Source organism: Paralichthys olivaceus, chromosome 5 (genome assembly GCF_024713975.1).
Source record: "Paralichthys olivaceus isolate ysfri-2021 chromosome 5, ASM2471397v2, whole genome shotgun sequence".
Lineage (NCBI taxonomy): Eukaryota > Metazoa > Chordata > Actinopteri > Pleuronectiformes > Paralichthyidae > Paralichthys > Paralichthys olivaceus.
In genome coordinates, this window is record NC_091097.1 from 4036891 (window position 1) to 4050954 (window position 14064).

General features: G+C 40.5%; 1 protein-coding gene across 1 annotated transcript in view; it reads left to right on the plus strand.

Moving 5' to 3' along the window:
• Nucleotides 1-14064, plus strand: part of tmem104 (transmembrane protein 104) — a 51625-nt gene that overhangs the window by 12732 nt on the left and 24829 nt on the right. The window contains exons 7-8 of the mRNA XM_020094732.2: nt 1954-2053; nt 3805-3901. Coding sequence (XP_019950291.1) covers nt 1954-2053; nt 3805-3901 — 197 coding nt within the window. The remainder of the gene's footprint in view (nt 1-1953; nt 2054-3804; nt 3902-14064) is intronic.

Genomic DNA, 14064 nt, shown 5'->3' on the forward strand with positions numbered 1-14064 from the left:
TAGTTTTGTGTCTGTAGTGTTTGTGTTATTTTGTGAATCAGGTCACTCTCCAAATAACTGGGTGATGTTGAGTTCAGATATTTGAATTTGGCAAAAATATAGACTGTAAATAAAGATGAGCTATGCAACTCTACTTTCTCCTACTGTCCAGAAATGAATCTAAAACATATTGAATACAATGATGCCATCTGGCCCGAATGATGTAATTTGGAGCCACAGTCACACGACCAGTCCTGAGGCAGACCTACCTGCCAATCAGCCGGTTTTTATAACATCAAATAATAAAATTAAAAGCAAACTTATTAGAACCTTGATTTTGGCATCACTTTTCATTGGGAGCTGTCATGCTGTCTCTGCATCATGCTGCTCAAGTTTAACCAATATTCCATGAATCGCTTCACCACTAAACTTATGCACAAATAAATGTCTGCGTCGCACCTTTTAGTTGCTGAACAATCTACCATCCTTGTTATACTTTGGTTGCCTGTGGCTGAGGGGTAGAGCGGTTGTCCTCCAACCACAAGGTTGGCAGGTCAATTCCCAGTGTTCTCCATCTGCATGCCGAAACCCCAAATTTCTCACAGATACACTCTATGAATGTGAGTGGTCATCAAGACTAGAAAGGCACTGTATGAATACAAACCATTTACTTAGCATATTGAGAAAGGTTATCAATAAACTACCCCCGAAAATCATCTAGTCTTCTTTTAAATCACACTGATGCAGTTTTCACCCGTGTGCTGACCATAAATCCAGTCTTGTTCTCCAGATTGGCTGATTTAAAAATGAATCATTAGTTTTACCTCAAGTTAAAGCACCAGCTAATTTCCTGGCCTCCATTCTCTAATGGTGGATTTTTTTGTTGTGAATCTATTAACAGCTTCTTTTTTTTTTTACAACTGAATGAATGGTTGTTTATGAGGCTGCCAGTTCCGTATGTTTGCTACTGTTTGATAGGCACCCCCAGCCCTTTATTCATAAAGGAATCAGTGTAGCCTGAAAAGCTGTAAATCTGCCACTTTTTATGTCTTTTTAATGGACTCTATGCTCTAATTTCCTTGGTAGTAATGAATTAGCTGAGGGGTCTGGTTGGACGGTTGAACCCCCCCCCCCCCCCCCCCCCCCCCCCCCTCTCTTCTGAGAATTCAAGAGCCTGATGGATGTGTGGCTTTCTATGATGATGTCTGCTGGTGAGAGCTTTCCATCTTGGCTTGGCAAAGGCAGCTGTGTGCCTGGCCTGTCAGTCGAGTGTGTGGATGAGGGGGGGGCAATTGGTAAAGAGCTTGTTGCTGTGAAGAGCAATGGCTGACGAAGATTTCCTTCATGTAGTGATTACTTTTTAAAAATGAATGTAAATAATATTTATCATTGGACCACTGCAATGTCCCAGAAAATCGATGGACGGATCATGGTCCACCTGCCACATATGATGACCAAGCTTTAAGACCAGGAGGGTTTCAAGAGACTTTGTGGGCCCCAGGCAACAGGGACCTGGTGAATTTCATCACAAGTGTACAATGTAAAGAGGGAGAAGACAAAGGCCTTGACTTTCTGCTACGAAAGATGAATGTTTAAAGTGTAATGTTTTTTATTTTAGATTTCAGACAATTCTCTGAGAGTTGGAGGTTGTCCACAGGTCTGTTTTCAGTGGGGGGGCGCAAGGGAATCTCACAAAATTGTCATTGCCATGGGCTAATTCAGTCTGCTGTTCTCCGAAGGGCCACCTCTCAGCTCTGGGAGCAAGTTAATTGTCTGCTTTGTCTACCCTGTGGCAAAGCCCCTAGACGACTGACAAAGATGAAAAACATCTTTGTTTGTAACCTTGTTAACTTCAAGTTGCTTCATGAACCTTGATTTCAGTGGAATTTTTATCCCTCAATCAATCTTAATAACTTTATATATGCTGTATATATCATATATCATATCTTTATCTTTTTCATTCTTGTTTTTCAGTCGGTGTCAATATGTTCTACATCTGCATCATAGTCTATCTATACGGGGACTTGGCCATCTACGCAGCAGCTGTGCCCTTATCATTAATGGAAGTTGCCTGGTAAGACCAATTTGCTCACTTTATCTCATCTATTCTCTGTTTTATTGTGAAATAAAATTATATATATAATTGGATTATATAGATGTACTCCTTCAAGAACATTTGGAACATTTGCTAATCTCCATTTTGGCACATCCTTCTTTGTCTTGTTGGCTCCTGTGCTCTTACTTTCACCTTCTGAACTCCAGATTGAGACAATAAAGCTTTGCTGACAGAGGCCTTTAGGCCTGCTGACCTCAAACTGGTGCTCCCGACGTCTGAGTCATGTTGACTTGCTTCCAGAAACGTTTTTATTGCAAGTCTGTTGGCCAGACGGAGTGAGAATAAAGTATTTCATATAGTTACAGACTCTACCCTTCAGAGCCTGGCCACAGAAATAGCCGTTCCCCCTTTAGTATTGTTTTTAGGGAGATGATTTTTTTAGAGTGTGTGATGGTTAAACTTTCTGACAGGGATGTTTTTTTATAGTTTCAGACAGTTTCAAAAGCTTTTACACACTGTATTAAACGTTTATACTTAATACTGTATATATATAGGGGCATATATGTATATATATATATAAATATATGTAAACAGTACAGGTACAGGTGTTTGTCTTCTCTGATATGGATCTAATATGCTTGTCTGGACTGAAGTCGATTTTGTCTTAGAAATTTAATCGTATCAGTGCTGTGAGTCTTTCTGCTGCTGTTTTCTCCTGCTCCCTCTCATCATCTCTTTGTTTTGATGCAGCTGAACTTATGATTTACTGATCTTATTGACGTCTGAAAGATCATTAAAATACTGATATAATTGCAGGTAATTAACAGTCGTTGTTAATTCCTGCTCTTGAAATACAGAGCTAATCAAAGTATTATTATGAGATTTCCTAACCACATATAGATATAATTAAAAACAGCACAACTGGAACTAAACATCACATGCTTTCATTACAGAAATAGATGTATTTCCAAATTAAGTCCATAGTCTATAAATAAAGATGGATGACATGACAGCTTCCAAAAGTAAAGCCAAATCATCTTGATCGCCCCTTGGTGGCTGGCTGGAGTATAGATCACAAACCCCACCTCGACAAAAAGCTAACTCTCTTTGTAGATCTTCTGTTAAACATAAAAGAAACATCTTCTATTGTAAACAGACTCTTATCATTTGACCCTGCACAAGAATTAAAACAAGTTTCTCTCATTTCCTTCTTCGCTGAATCACTTCATAATAAAAAAAAATGACAGTGGTGATTTTAAGTTAGAAAAGTCACTCTGTCCTCTTTTTACAATTGTTGTCTTTTTACAAAGCTGTTGTACCTCATCCTGCCCTCGAGCAGAGCACACTGATGCTGTCTTATCGTATTAAATTCTCCTCCACCGTGGTCAAACCCTCGCTCATATTGCAGCAAGAATAAATGTGAGACGTAACTGAGACTTCAGAAGGAGTTTTGTTCGCCTGAAGGCACAAACTGCAGACTTCTTTGTAGCATGGGCAGCACCACCCCACTTTGTCACGCAGCAATGATAGAGTTCAGGATTGCTTTTAAATCATACCCTTTAAGTTTACCTGCATTAGCATTTCCTTCAGCGGATCTGTCTCCTGATTGTGATAATATTGAGACATTTTACAGGACAATGTAATGTGATGAAAGTTCAGAGAAAAGGCTTAAATGAACAATAGGGACAATCTGGTGTGTGCATCAGTTTTATAAGGTGAAAGTGGTGAAACATTAAGCTATATTTGTCTGTGCTTGTGTTCCTGTGCAGTGGAAACCACTCGTGCAGCGCTGGAAGCGTCAAGTACAACGACACAGACCTGTGCTGGGGCTCCGTCACAAGGAAAGATGCCTACAGGGTGTTCCTGGTAAGTCCTGATTCCTTGTCACAGCAACATTCACCTCCCTTTTCCTCACTTTCTCGCTCAGTAAGTCTAAAAGACACTTGACCTGTAACTCACCTCCTTCTTTCCAGTCACAGCAACTGGTCAAATGAGCTCAACTTTTAAGACAACGTTAAAATGCCAGACTTCACATTTTTAATTGGGAACTGGTCAGTCTTCGTAGTTTAAATGACGACTCACTGCAGCAGATTTTATGAGCTGTATCTAATTTATGTTCATTCCATGAATCGGCCAATGGACAAAATAAAACTCTTAGCAGTTTTCGTTTTTTTATACCGCAAACCGCTGCCTGTACTTTTTAAACTATCAAAATTCCCTCAAAAATGTTGAGAATAGAAAGGAACAGTCTCTTTGTTACTTCCAACAATGAGTTGTTTTCATCTGCATCATTTTGTTAGTCAGTAGCATTACACAAAAACTACTCAAACAATATCAATGACATTTTGTGAAGAGGTGGGGCGTGACCCACGAAAGGAGTGGATGGCGCCACAATTGACAGCTGAGAGTGTTTGAGCACATTTATCGGCAGGACCTCGATACTGAGACTCTGCAATCGTTCCCTCGCAGACTCTGGCTCCAAATAACGTCATTGGCGTCAAAGAGATTTCCATTTCTGGATAGTGGGAGGAAGTAAAGACATGTCGTCCATCTTAATTTACAGTAGGTCCCATGTTGCTAGTTAAAGAAGGTGGGCAGCATCGTATCCTACACTCTACAGTTTGTTTTCTTAGAGGGTTTCTCCTCTGAAAGTTTTCTGGATGGTATAAGAATACACTTTTGACCCAAACTACGCTAAGCACCCTTTCCTGAAGACGGCGTTATGGGCTTCGCCTCGTCTGCATTTTCAGATTCAGCTCCGACAATATTATCTGTCCTCTAAGTGACAACCCACCTCCGCAGCCTGCCGGAAGAATTTGTGTCCTTGAAGTCCGACTCGAGTCAAACTCTGTGATTTCCACTCGAGCTGTAACTTAGCACAGCGACAGTGATAGATGTGCTGATCCCCTCCCATATAATTTCTCATCCTCCCTGCTCTCTCTGTCTCTTTCCTCTCAATCCTTTTTAGCAGAATGAGCCGACCCCAAATAATTTGCCCAAAAATGAACTTTTCCCCTCCTTTACCTCCTATGGGATAAGCCTCTTGGTGGGTGTAACCATACTGAAATAATGCTGATTTGTAAGCTGTGGTCAGTTTGTTTACACTTGCAGTTCTGCAGACTAATTTCCCATGTTTTATCATGAGTGCTGAGGGAAAGAGATTTGTTACACTGGAGAATATTTTTACCACTTAACACTGACAAATGGGGACGCACTGATCTGACCCTTTTCTCCAATTATACTGATACTCTTGGCCAAAAAGGAATGCTCTAATGCCAGTGCAAATATTTTCTCCAATTTCAAGATCTGAAACCTCAGTGTGAGGAGCTTTTTGGGGATATATATCCCCAGAACTTAATTTAGACCCTTGTCTATTTTGTGGAAACACGGAGTTCCTGCAAAGGTTTCTATAATTCCTGGGTGGAACTATATTGGAGATTTTATCTGCTTTTACAGTCAGTATTTGGATGTTAAATCTTACACTGCAGTGGTCTCTGTTTGTGTCGTTGGAGATCAAGCTGCAGAAAAAAATGTAACAATTAACTAGTGTCTGTAAATGTGTCAAGTTAAGTTGCATTTATTGATATAGCTCATTTAAAAGCAATAGTAGTTGACCCAAAGTGCTTGAGAATAACAGAAACTGAAAAAGCAAGAGGGCTCACATGATAAAAATATTGATTTGTGCAATGATGATCAAATCTTGGAGGAGGGACTGGATAGATTAGAGATAAGCTTAGATTCAAGATAATAAAGATAAATACATAAAATCGGATAATGATGGTAAAATAATTATAAGATGAAGCCTTAAAAAACAGTTCTGGCCTAAACCTTGGACTGACATTAATTCATTATTTAAATGTTGATGGACATTTCGATTTGTTTAGTTTGACACTGTGAATTTTATGGTATCCTTATATTTTATTTTTCGTCCCGGTGAACATTTACTGAAAAACAAATGAAAAATCACGGAGCGGTGTTCAAACATTCAGTAGGTCCTCTCTTCTTTGTATGTCTGCGTGTGTGTGCTTGTGTGGCTTCAGGCCTGAAAGAGGCTGCCCAGACTCTGAAGGATGACTCTAAATAATTGAATCTTTCTCATCAGCTGTGCTCTGCCCTGTGGAAAGAGCCGTCAAAACCTGGTCCAACCAGGATCCACCTGGGCTCCTTTTGTATTCTCGCCCAGGTTTACGCTGAGCTGAGCTGCAAGGCCACTGTGCCCTTCTTCCACAGTGTCATCCCTTTCTTTAACCCACCATTTTCACTCAGTTCTTCCTGAGGTGCAAAGTTTTACAGGGTCATTCAGAGAGACCATGCACAAAATTGGAAGCTCGATGATTTCTATGATGACCTTTATTGGTTTTTGGAAGATGAGCATTTGAGAATTATATTCTGAAACTGTTTGGCTTCATATATTTCCACTATCTCAACTTTTTTCTAATAACAGTCTCTCTGAAGTGAGATTTTAAAGGCCTGAGGAGGCGGTAATGCAGAAGACTACACAACAAGAATGACATTTATATAATCGAGCAAACTAGAACAACAGTAAGCTTGGTGGAGATTCAATTCCTACCCCTGTTTAAGAGACAAGGACTTGCAGCAGAACATATATATATAACATTCAAAATACTCAACTTGAGGTAAGGAAAGATACTTTTGGAGCTGTTGCAGAGATTAACCTACAATAGTACCACACCCCCAGCAGAGATTTCTTTCCCTGGAACTTAATTTAGACCCTGAATAAAAACCTTTGAATACAAAGGGTGTAGAAGCCATTGACACAGACATAAACAGCATCATCCTCAGCATAAGCAAAGAGTTTGTGTCGCAGACTGATTTAATTTGACTGTGAATGTGAAGCTGCAGTAAGAGCTAGAGAGTTGTAACAGATATTCTCATGACTCCAGGATTTATTCATTTCATGGTTTTATGCTATTTTTAGTAGAAATATTTATTTTTAACAATATGACGGGAGCAAATTAAGGCAAAATATTGTAACTATGTTTGAATTTTACATTCTGTCCAATAAGACTGAGCATGAAAATCATGAATTTAACCTGAACTACATTGTGCATACACCGCACTGTACAGTGAAGTAATACAAACTGATGGATGTCTCCGTTGTGTCCATGGAAACCACAGGGAGTGATGGTAGAGACATTACTGCAGCCGTAACATTTTTAGAGTTTAGAAAATGTCGAGAGATTAAAGAGCAGCCCGATTATGGTGTTTCTGTAAAGAGCTTTAATCCCTTTGTGGGTGATTGGTGCTGAGGGAGGGCAGGAGAGAGAGAGAGAGAGAGAGAGAGAGAGAGAGAGAGAGAGAGACTGAGGCTGATGTCACAGCGATTCGGAGAGAGTCACAAAGAGATTGAGTCCCCCAGGAAAAATGTCCTCACCTCCTGCTGGACTTCATCTTGAGTTAACAACTTGTATTTTTTAATCATTGAGAATCAACACAAGTAAATCACAGTTGGCAAATCTCAGGCATCAACTAACTAAATTCAATAGTTATTAATAACATTTTTATCTATGAAATGGGGAAAAAATCCTGCAGATTGCCAGAGCTCAAGCTGCTACCTTGAATTTCTCTGTCCAAACAACAATAGAGAACCAAGTACCAAAGATTTTTTTATGACGTACGTACATCCTTTCATCAGCTTCGTGGGCTGTATCTTCCTATACTTGACATTGATTGGTTTGTAGACAGGCGTGCGTCTGACGTCGTCATGTTGTCAGTTGTAGTCGTTCTATTTGAATGGAGAAAAATAATGAACTGGTTCATTAGGTTAATTCGGTTGCCGTTGTAATATCATTATGGTTTTAATACCAGCATCACAAACATCCGGCGCAGTATTCCACACTCGTTCCAATGCACCAAATGCATAATTCAGACATTATATCGTCGGAGGTTTAGACTGCAAGCAAGACAAGCCGCTTCCTCTTTTCTTCTTCTATTGTTTAATGCTGTCTCAAGTGTTTTCACACTACAAATAAACCATCGTTTGATATCGTCTGATCCCACATCTTGTGGTCGGACTAAGTTTTGGTCCACTGGCCCTAACTGATGTCCGAGGCACTTTTCACACCTCTTATTGTAGTTCGGACTAAAATAAAAAGTCAGAAGGTCTGTACAAAGCGATGTATGTGTGAAAGCAACCTTAGGTGTGGCGAATGCCCCTGTACGTATCATTAGACCTTTACCTACAGCACTACAGCAGTGAGTATAAGTGAGGAAAACAATAAGCATTAATCCTAGTTTAATCATATTTTGAGTTTTGACACTATTTGCAGTTTGTTGTTAATAATGTCATTGTGTGTATTCATCAGCCAGTGTTTCTATTCAACCTGTCGCTCCAGGCCTGAGAGTGTTTTCCTTTTCATCTGACCCCTGTTTCTCACTTTAATCTTTATTTCAAGTGTGTTTTTTTTAATCTAGTGTGTTTTCAGGCATCAGAGTTTCTTTTTTTTAAAGTTTCAGACCTCAAGCATCATGTGTCAGTCACATCAACTGAGTGTCAGTCTTGACACTGACGCACGGACGACAGGAAAACTGGGATAAATGTGTGGTTTCCTCAAACTAAATAAGCTGCCCTCTGCTTGTGATCTCCACAGCAATCTTCCCAGTTCTGTCATGTTGACTTTTTCTCATCCTTCAAAGGCCATAAGTCACCACGGACTGACGTTCACACTGAAATGCACATCACGCTCTCATTATAGTAGATGTCGTCATTTTTTAAGGACTTTTACTTCATGGTAATAAGTCCCGAGGCAGCCCAGTTGATATTTCATCAGGTCAGATCTTTGACTTAATCAGTATTGACTTCACACAGCAGCACTATCAGCCATGGACATGCTCACGACAGCCATTTTCTCCTTCCAAGCTTCTAAAAGCTCTTAAGAAGATCAATTGACCGTGGTTTTCTCTGCTGCTGATTGATTCTCTTGTTCGCTGCTAGAGTGGACAGCTGTGGGCTTTTCTTTCAATATCTATGATATTTGTTGGCTTTGGGGGTGTGAAAATGAGAGATGACGGAGGCCATTGCATAACAGAGCCCTCAGTGTTGATCCTGGCCCTTTACACAACTCTGATTGAAAAGATTAAGGGGCTGTGCAACAGAGGAGCCTTTCTGGGTCTTTGTTCAGCTCCAGCAGAGAGTCCCGAGACCTCAATTAAACTTCTCTGTCCTTGATTGTCCCCTGCTAAGTTTTCTTTTCAAATTTCACTGCAGGGGCGTCGTCACAGTGGTTAACCAAGCAGCGGTTGGTACACTCCACCCTGCAAGGACAATTTAAATGGCTGATTTATTGTTCTCCCAGTAAAATCGATGCAGTACATGCGATTGAAAAATGCATTTTGTGCATGTTATTTCCATGCAGATGTTTGAATAACTGTGTGTGTCTTCTTTCTCATGTATCGAAGTATAGTTCATTTTAAAGCAATGAAATGACCGATCCTTCCACTTTACTCATTCAGAGCTGATTGGTTCATCAACTGACTGATAAAGATTTATCCAGAGAAGAACTCTCTTGCCCATGGGCATGTGGCAATTGTGTGCCAACACTTCACTGTCCAATTGTCAGGCCACAGTGCTCACACTCTCTGTATCTGTTGGACCCTGGAGAAGTAGTCCAAGTTTGCTTTCACAATGCGAACAAGGGACAAATGCGCTGCCTTTACTATATGAGCCAAACTGTGTGTCAAAACAAGCAGTTGTGCTGTTACCACAGTCTGACCGGCTTGGCCTCCATGTTTTCTGTCCACACTACATTGCTTGTCGCCATGTCCTGCTGTCACTTTCACTGTGTTTTCCCATTTTGTGCAGGTACAGTGAGAAAGAAAGACATTTTTTTTGGGAAAATCGACTCTTGGTTTATGTTTCAACTGTGTGAGAGCCTGACATGTCATAAGTTCATCTGACTGCCCGCTGGTCAGTCAGGAGGATTGGTATATGATGCAAGACTAAGCTGATATTTTATGTGTGCAGTTGAAAAATAAATTGTGTGTCTTAGAAATCAGGCTCAAATCATGCGGTCCATCTTTTGGCATTTTGCAGTGTTCTCAGAACTCAGTAATCAATCTACATTTATTACCGATAGGAATGATGAGCAAAACAATGGAAACATAAAGGTGAAGTGGCATTAATTACCACATTTTCAAAAGAAAATGACTTTACCTTAACAGTACATAAAATGTCCTTAATCTTCACAAGCAGGAAAAACCTGATTTTACTACACTCTTTTCATTAAAACACCAATATTGGATTAACTTAACTGACTTGAGTACAGGTACTTATGAGCAGGATTGGCCTCGTTTTCCATCCCACAGATCCAACACACATGGCTGAGCACTCATATTTGATGTGTACAGAGAGGAGGGTATATGCCACAGTCAAGGGGCAGTGACTTTCCCAGATGGTTTAATAGAGATTATCACAGCAGGAGGGAGTGTTTGAGCTGTGATACCACAGGGTGGGGGGTAGGTGTGGGCTATGTTGTGCGGAGTCCGCTCCACTCAACAGCAGGAAGCCAAATCAGAGTGGCGCATCAGGACGGCTAGGAGATGCTTCTGAACTGACTGGTGGTGACTCATGAGAAGGGGAAGTTGTAGAGACGCACAGGTCATGCAGAAATAACTAATCCCCTTTTTTCTTTAGATATAACTACTTATTCAGCCCATTGTGTTGCAGCATGATGAGAGAATTATTCATTATGAGGACTTTATACTAGATAATGTGTACTGTACTCTCATGCAACATGGTTTTAATAATCAGTAATACAGATTGTTCCCCAAGAAAAATCTGATTTCAAATCAGATGTTTTCACATTCAAGGGCATCGTGTGTGTGTGAATAACCTATATAACACACAAGAGGACGGAAACACTGAAAAAACTTCACATTTCTGCTTTTAAATAGTCGGGCTTCTGTTTTCACACCATACTTAACATTTGTTTGCACGTGACAGGTGTTTGTGCGCATTTCTCCTTGGAGGGTGAGATAAAGTAAATGTACTTCGGTTGCTCCTTCGCTGCTTTAACAAGGTCCTCCCACTGTGATTTCTCTTTCTTTTTTTGGAATGAGAGGGCAGACAAATCTACATGCCGACCGCAAGGTGTGTAAAGATGGTTATCAGGTACAAGGACGTGTCACAGCGTCGTGATGGTCTCACAGGCTGGAGGACAAATGAACATGATTTTCATGGAATGTGCTGCGGATCATGACCACTTTTAAAACGCAGGCAGGTTAACAATAGCCACCCACATCGAGACACTGAGTTACCTTGAGCTAATTTCGTGTCCGGCTACTTGTTGGATTTAGAACAGCTGCTCAGGTGTCGTCCACTGACCCATTGTGTCCTTCTGCTAAGTGGAGAAAGAAGTATGCACTGATTGTCTTTTTTTAAATATGTCCTTATTCTGTGTTGATTTGTTCTTTTATGTTTTCATAGGGTTTATCACCTGTTTAAATAGGGAGGAAAGAGTCCCTCTTGTCTGGCTCCCTTTTACAATAGTTGGGGTGATGATGGGCGGTGTGAAATAGCCTTTGTCCTATTATACCGCAGGCAAATTATCGTTTCTCATTTCCTCCCCAGATATGTCCCGAGCCTTTCATAAATCTTCGGCGCGTGCCATTGCTCGTTATTTTTACCACGGTGGGCGTGTAATGATCTCCCCTTTTTTTGACGTGCAGAACTGCGTATAATGGCGTTTAATTAGGCAAATGTCTCTGAATTAGGAACTTGTTCAAAGTGATTAAGTCTGCAATAAGCAGATGCTCATCTGTGTTTACTCTGACAGGTGACTGTTTGTTCTTTTTGAAAAGGAAGGAACGACTGCAGATTCATGTTTGTAACAGGTTGGTGTACGCTAATGACAAAACTGAAGCTTCAGTCCAGGAGAGGAGCTTGAAGTAAGAACTGTTCAATAAGACAGTGTAAGAGGTCTGTTAGTGAGGGGTGGTCAGAGGTGTTCTCTTCAAGTGGTTCTGGAAGCTAGAGAGTGGTGTCCCTGCTATTATAGCATCTGGAACAAGTGTCAACCCATTGTGAATTCACCCATTGGTTTGTGAGCAGCTATGTTGTAAAGCCTTGAGTTTGGCATTTTGCCCAGAGCCGTCTTGGTTATAGGAAACCAGAAGTTACTATATTTGGGAGTTGGGAATGGAGCTCGAGGACACAGCACACCCACCCACACTTGTGACCTGCACTCAGTGGACGGCACTCACATGCTTGCATACCATGCTTTATTGTCTATTTGACTCTAAATGGGATCATAATTTGCAAAATGAACATTATGCTTGACTGAAGAGGACTTAAAGGCAGAGGTTGAGGCCAAAAACTCTTTAGTAGATTTATTTTCTCATCAACTTCAATAGAAACTAACTTCTTTTAAAACCAGTGGAGTTGCACTTTGCCGGTCAATTCCAAATTGGCTTCACTTTCTGGACAGTACAGGCTCTGTTTTATACGTAAACACTCTCTGCTCTGGAAGCTTTGTCGACCATGATAGAACCACAAGCGTTTTCTGTAAATGTCTTAAACTGACGATCTGATATTCACGCCCACTTCATCCAGCGATTTACCAGCTGTGCAGATGTGAGAGAAACTGAGTTTGAACTGCTTGCTGACATAGCTGTGTGAGCAGGGTACTGTCAAGAGCCCGGATGAGCCTTACCTCTGCCTCCTGCCTATAGACACGACCTACAGCTTATGTAGATTGAAGAATATTAAATTATGATATGGAAGCATTTTGATGTCCTAGAATCATCTCTCAATGAAATGATCTAATTTCAATATATAAAAGTTGGCATTGCCTCATATACGACATATAAATCAATATTAAGTACTGCAACAATGCTCTGCGCTCATAGTTTTTGTTTTTCTGAATTATCTCTGTTTCATTTTCATTCTGAGCATGTAAACAAGATCTCTGGTAAATGCGACCCTGCTGATGGAAGGTGAGAGCTCTGCGCACAACGACTCTTTGTCGTTATTAAAACCATGCAAGTGGAACATCCTAATCACCGGCTAAATCACACTGCAGATGACCAGTGTGTGATTAACTTTTACACGTGAGTTCTGCCGCAAACAGTCCGGCCGAGTCATTACTTGTGCTTGCATATTGAAGCGGTCTTTGGTTGACAGTGATGAGACTGTGTGATTTAGTGGCACTGCAGTGAAATAAAGGCGTCCCTGCTCCATATTTTTCCCATCAGCTTGGCTCTGTCGTCCAAAGATGAATGTCACATAGTTAATCTTCCCAGACTCGTGGTGGGTGATATTATCCAAAGTCCTTAAACAGCATTATTTTTTAGCATGGTGGTCCTGAGTCAGAGATGAACCCCAAAATGTATTCTCAGCTCCATTTACTGATCCATATTTATGAATGTATGTATCCATAAATAAAGAATAATATCCATACATTTATGGATGAATTGAAACATCTCTGGCCTGGCCTCCTTCACCTCTATCTTTAGTCGTGAGTTGTCAACCTTTTCCTCATTATCGTCCTATCTTTAATCCTGACGAGAAGTCTCTGGGGCCATGCACTTAATTAACAGTGTAGGCTGCAGTGCTGGATGTTTTTCACTTTGACTAACAGTCATGTATTATGATTGTATTTATTTATTTCTGCAGTCATTTTACATGTTCCTGCAGTGCAATGGATGGACTTTGTCCTCAATATCTTTGAGTTACAGACAAAAAATCCCGAAGCACTGCTTTTTTTTTTTAGATCTAAATGCATTTTTTTAATTACGTGTAGAAGACATTCACCATACATCCTCCTGTGAAGTAGCTCTGCAAAAATGCCATGGCAGCAAAATGAAAATAATCATAGGAATTGAGTCCAGGTTATTTTAAGATCATCTTTGAGATTGTATTCCAACCATCATCTGTTGATCTAAGCACAAACCTGTATGAAAAGTCATTTATTTCGGTGTTTATATACAATGTTTGCCGGATCAGAAGTGTGATCGCTTCATTTATCTTGGCTTAGATGTTGTGGCTCAGCTTCTCCTCACAGCTGTTCTTC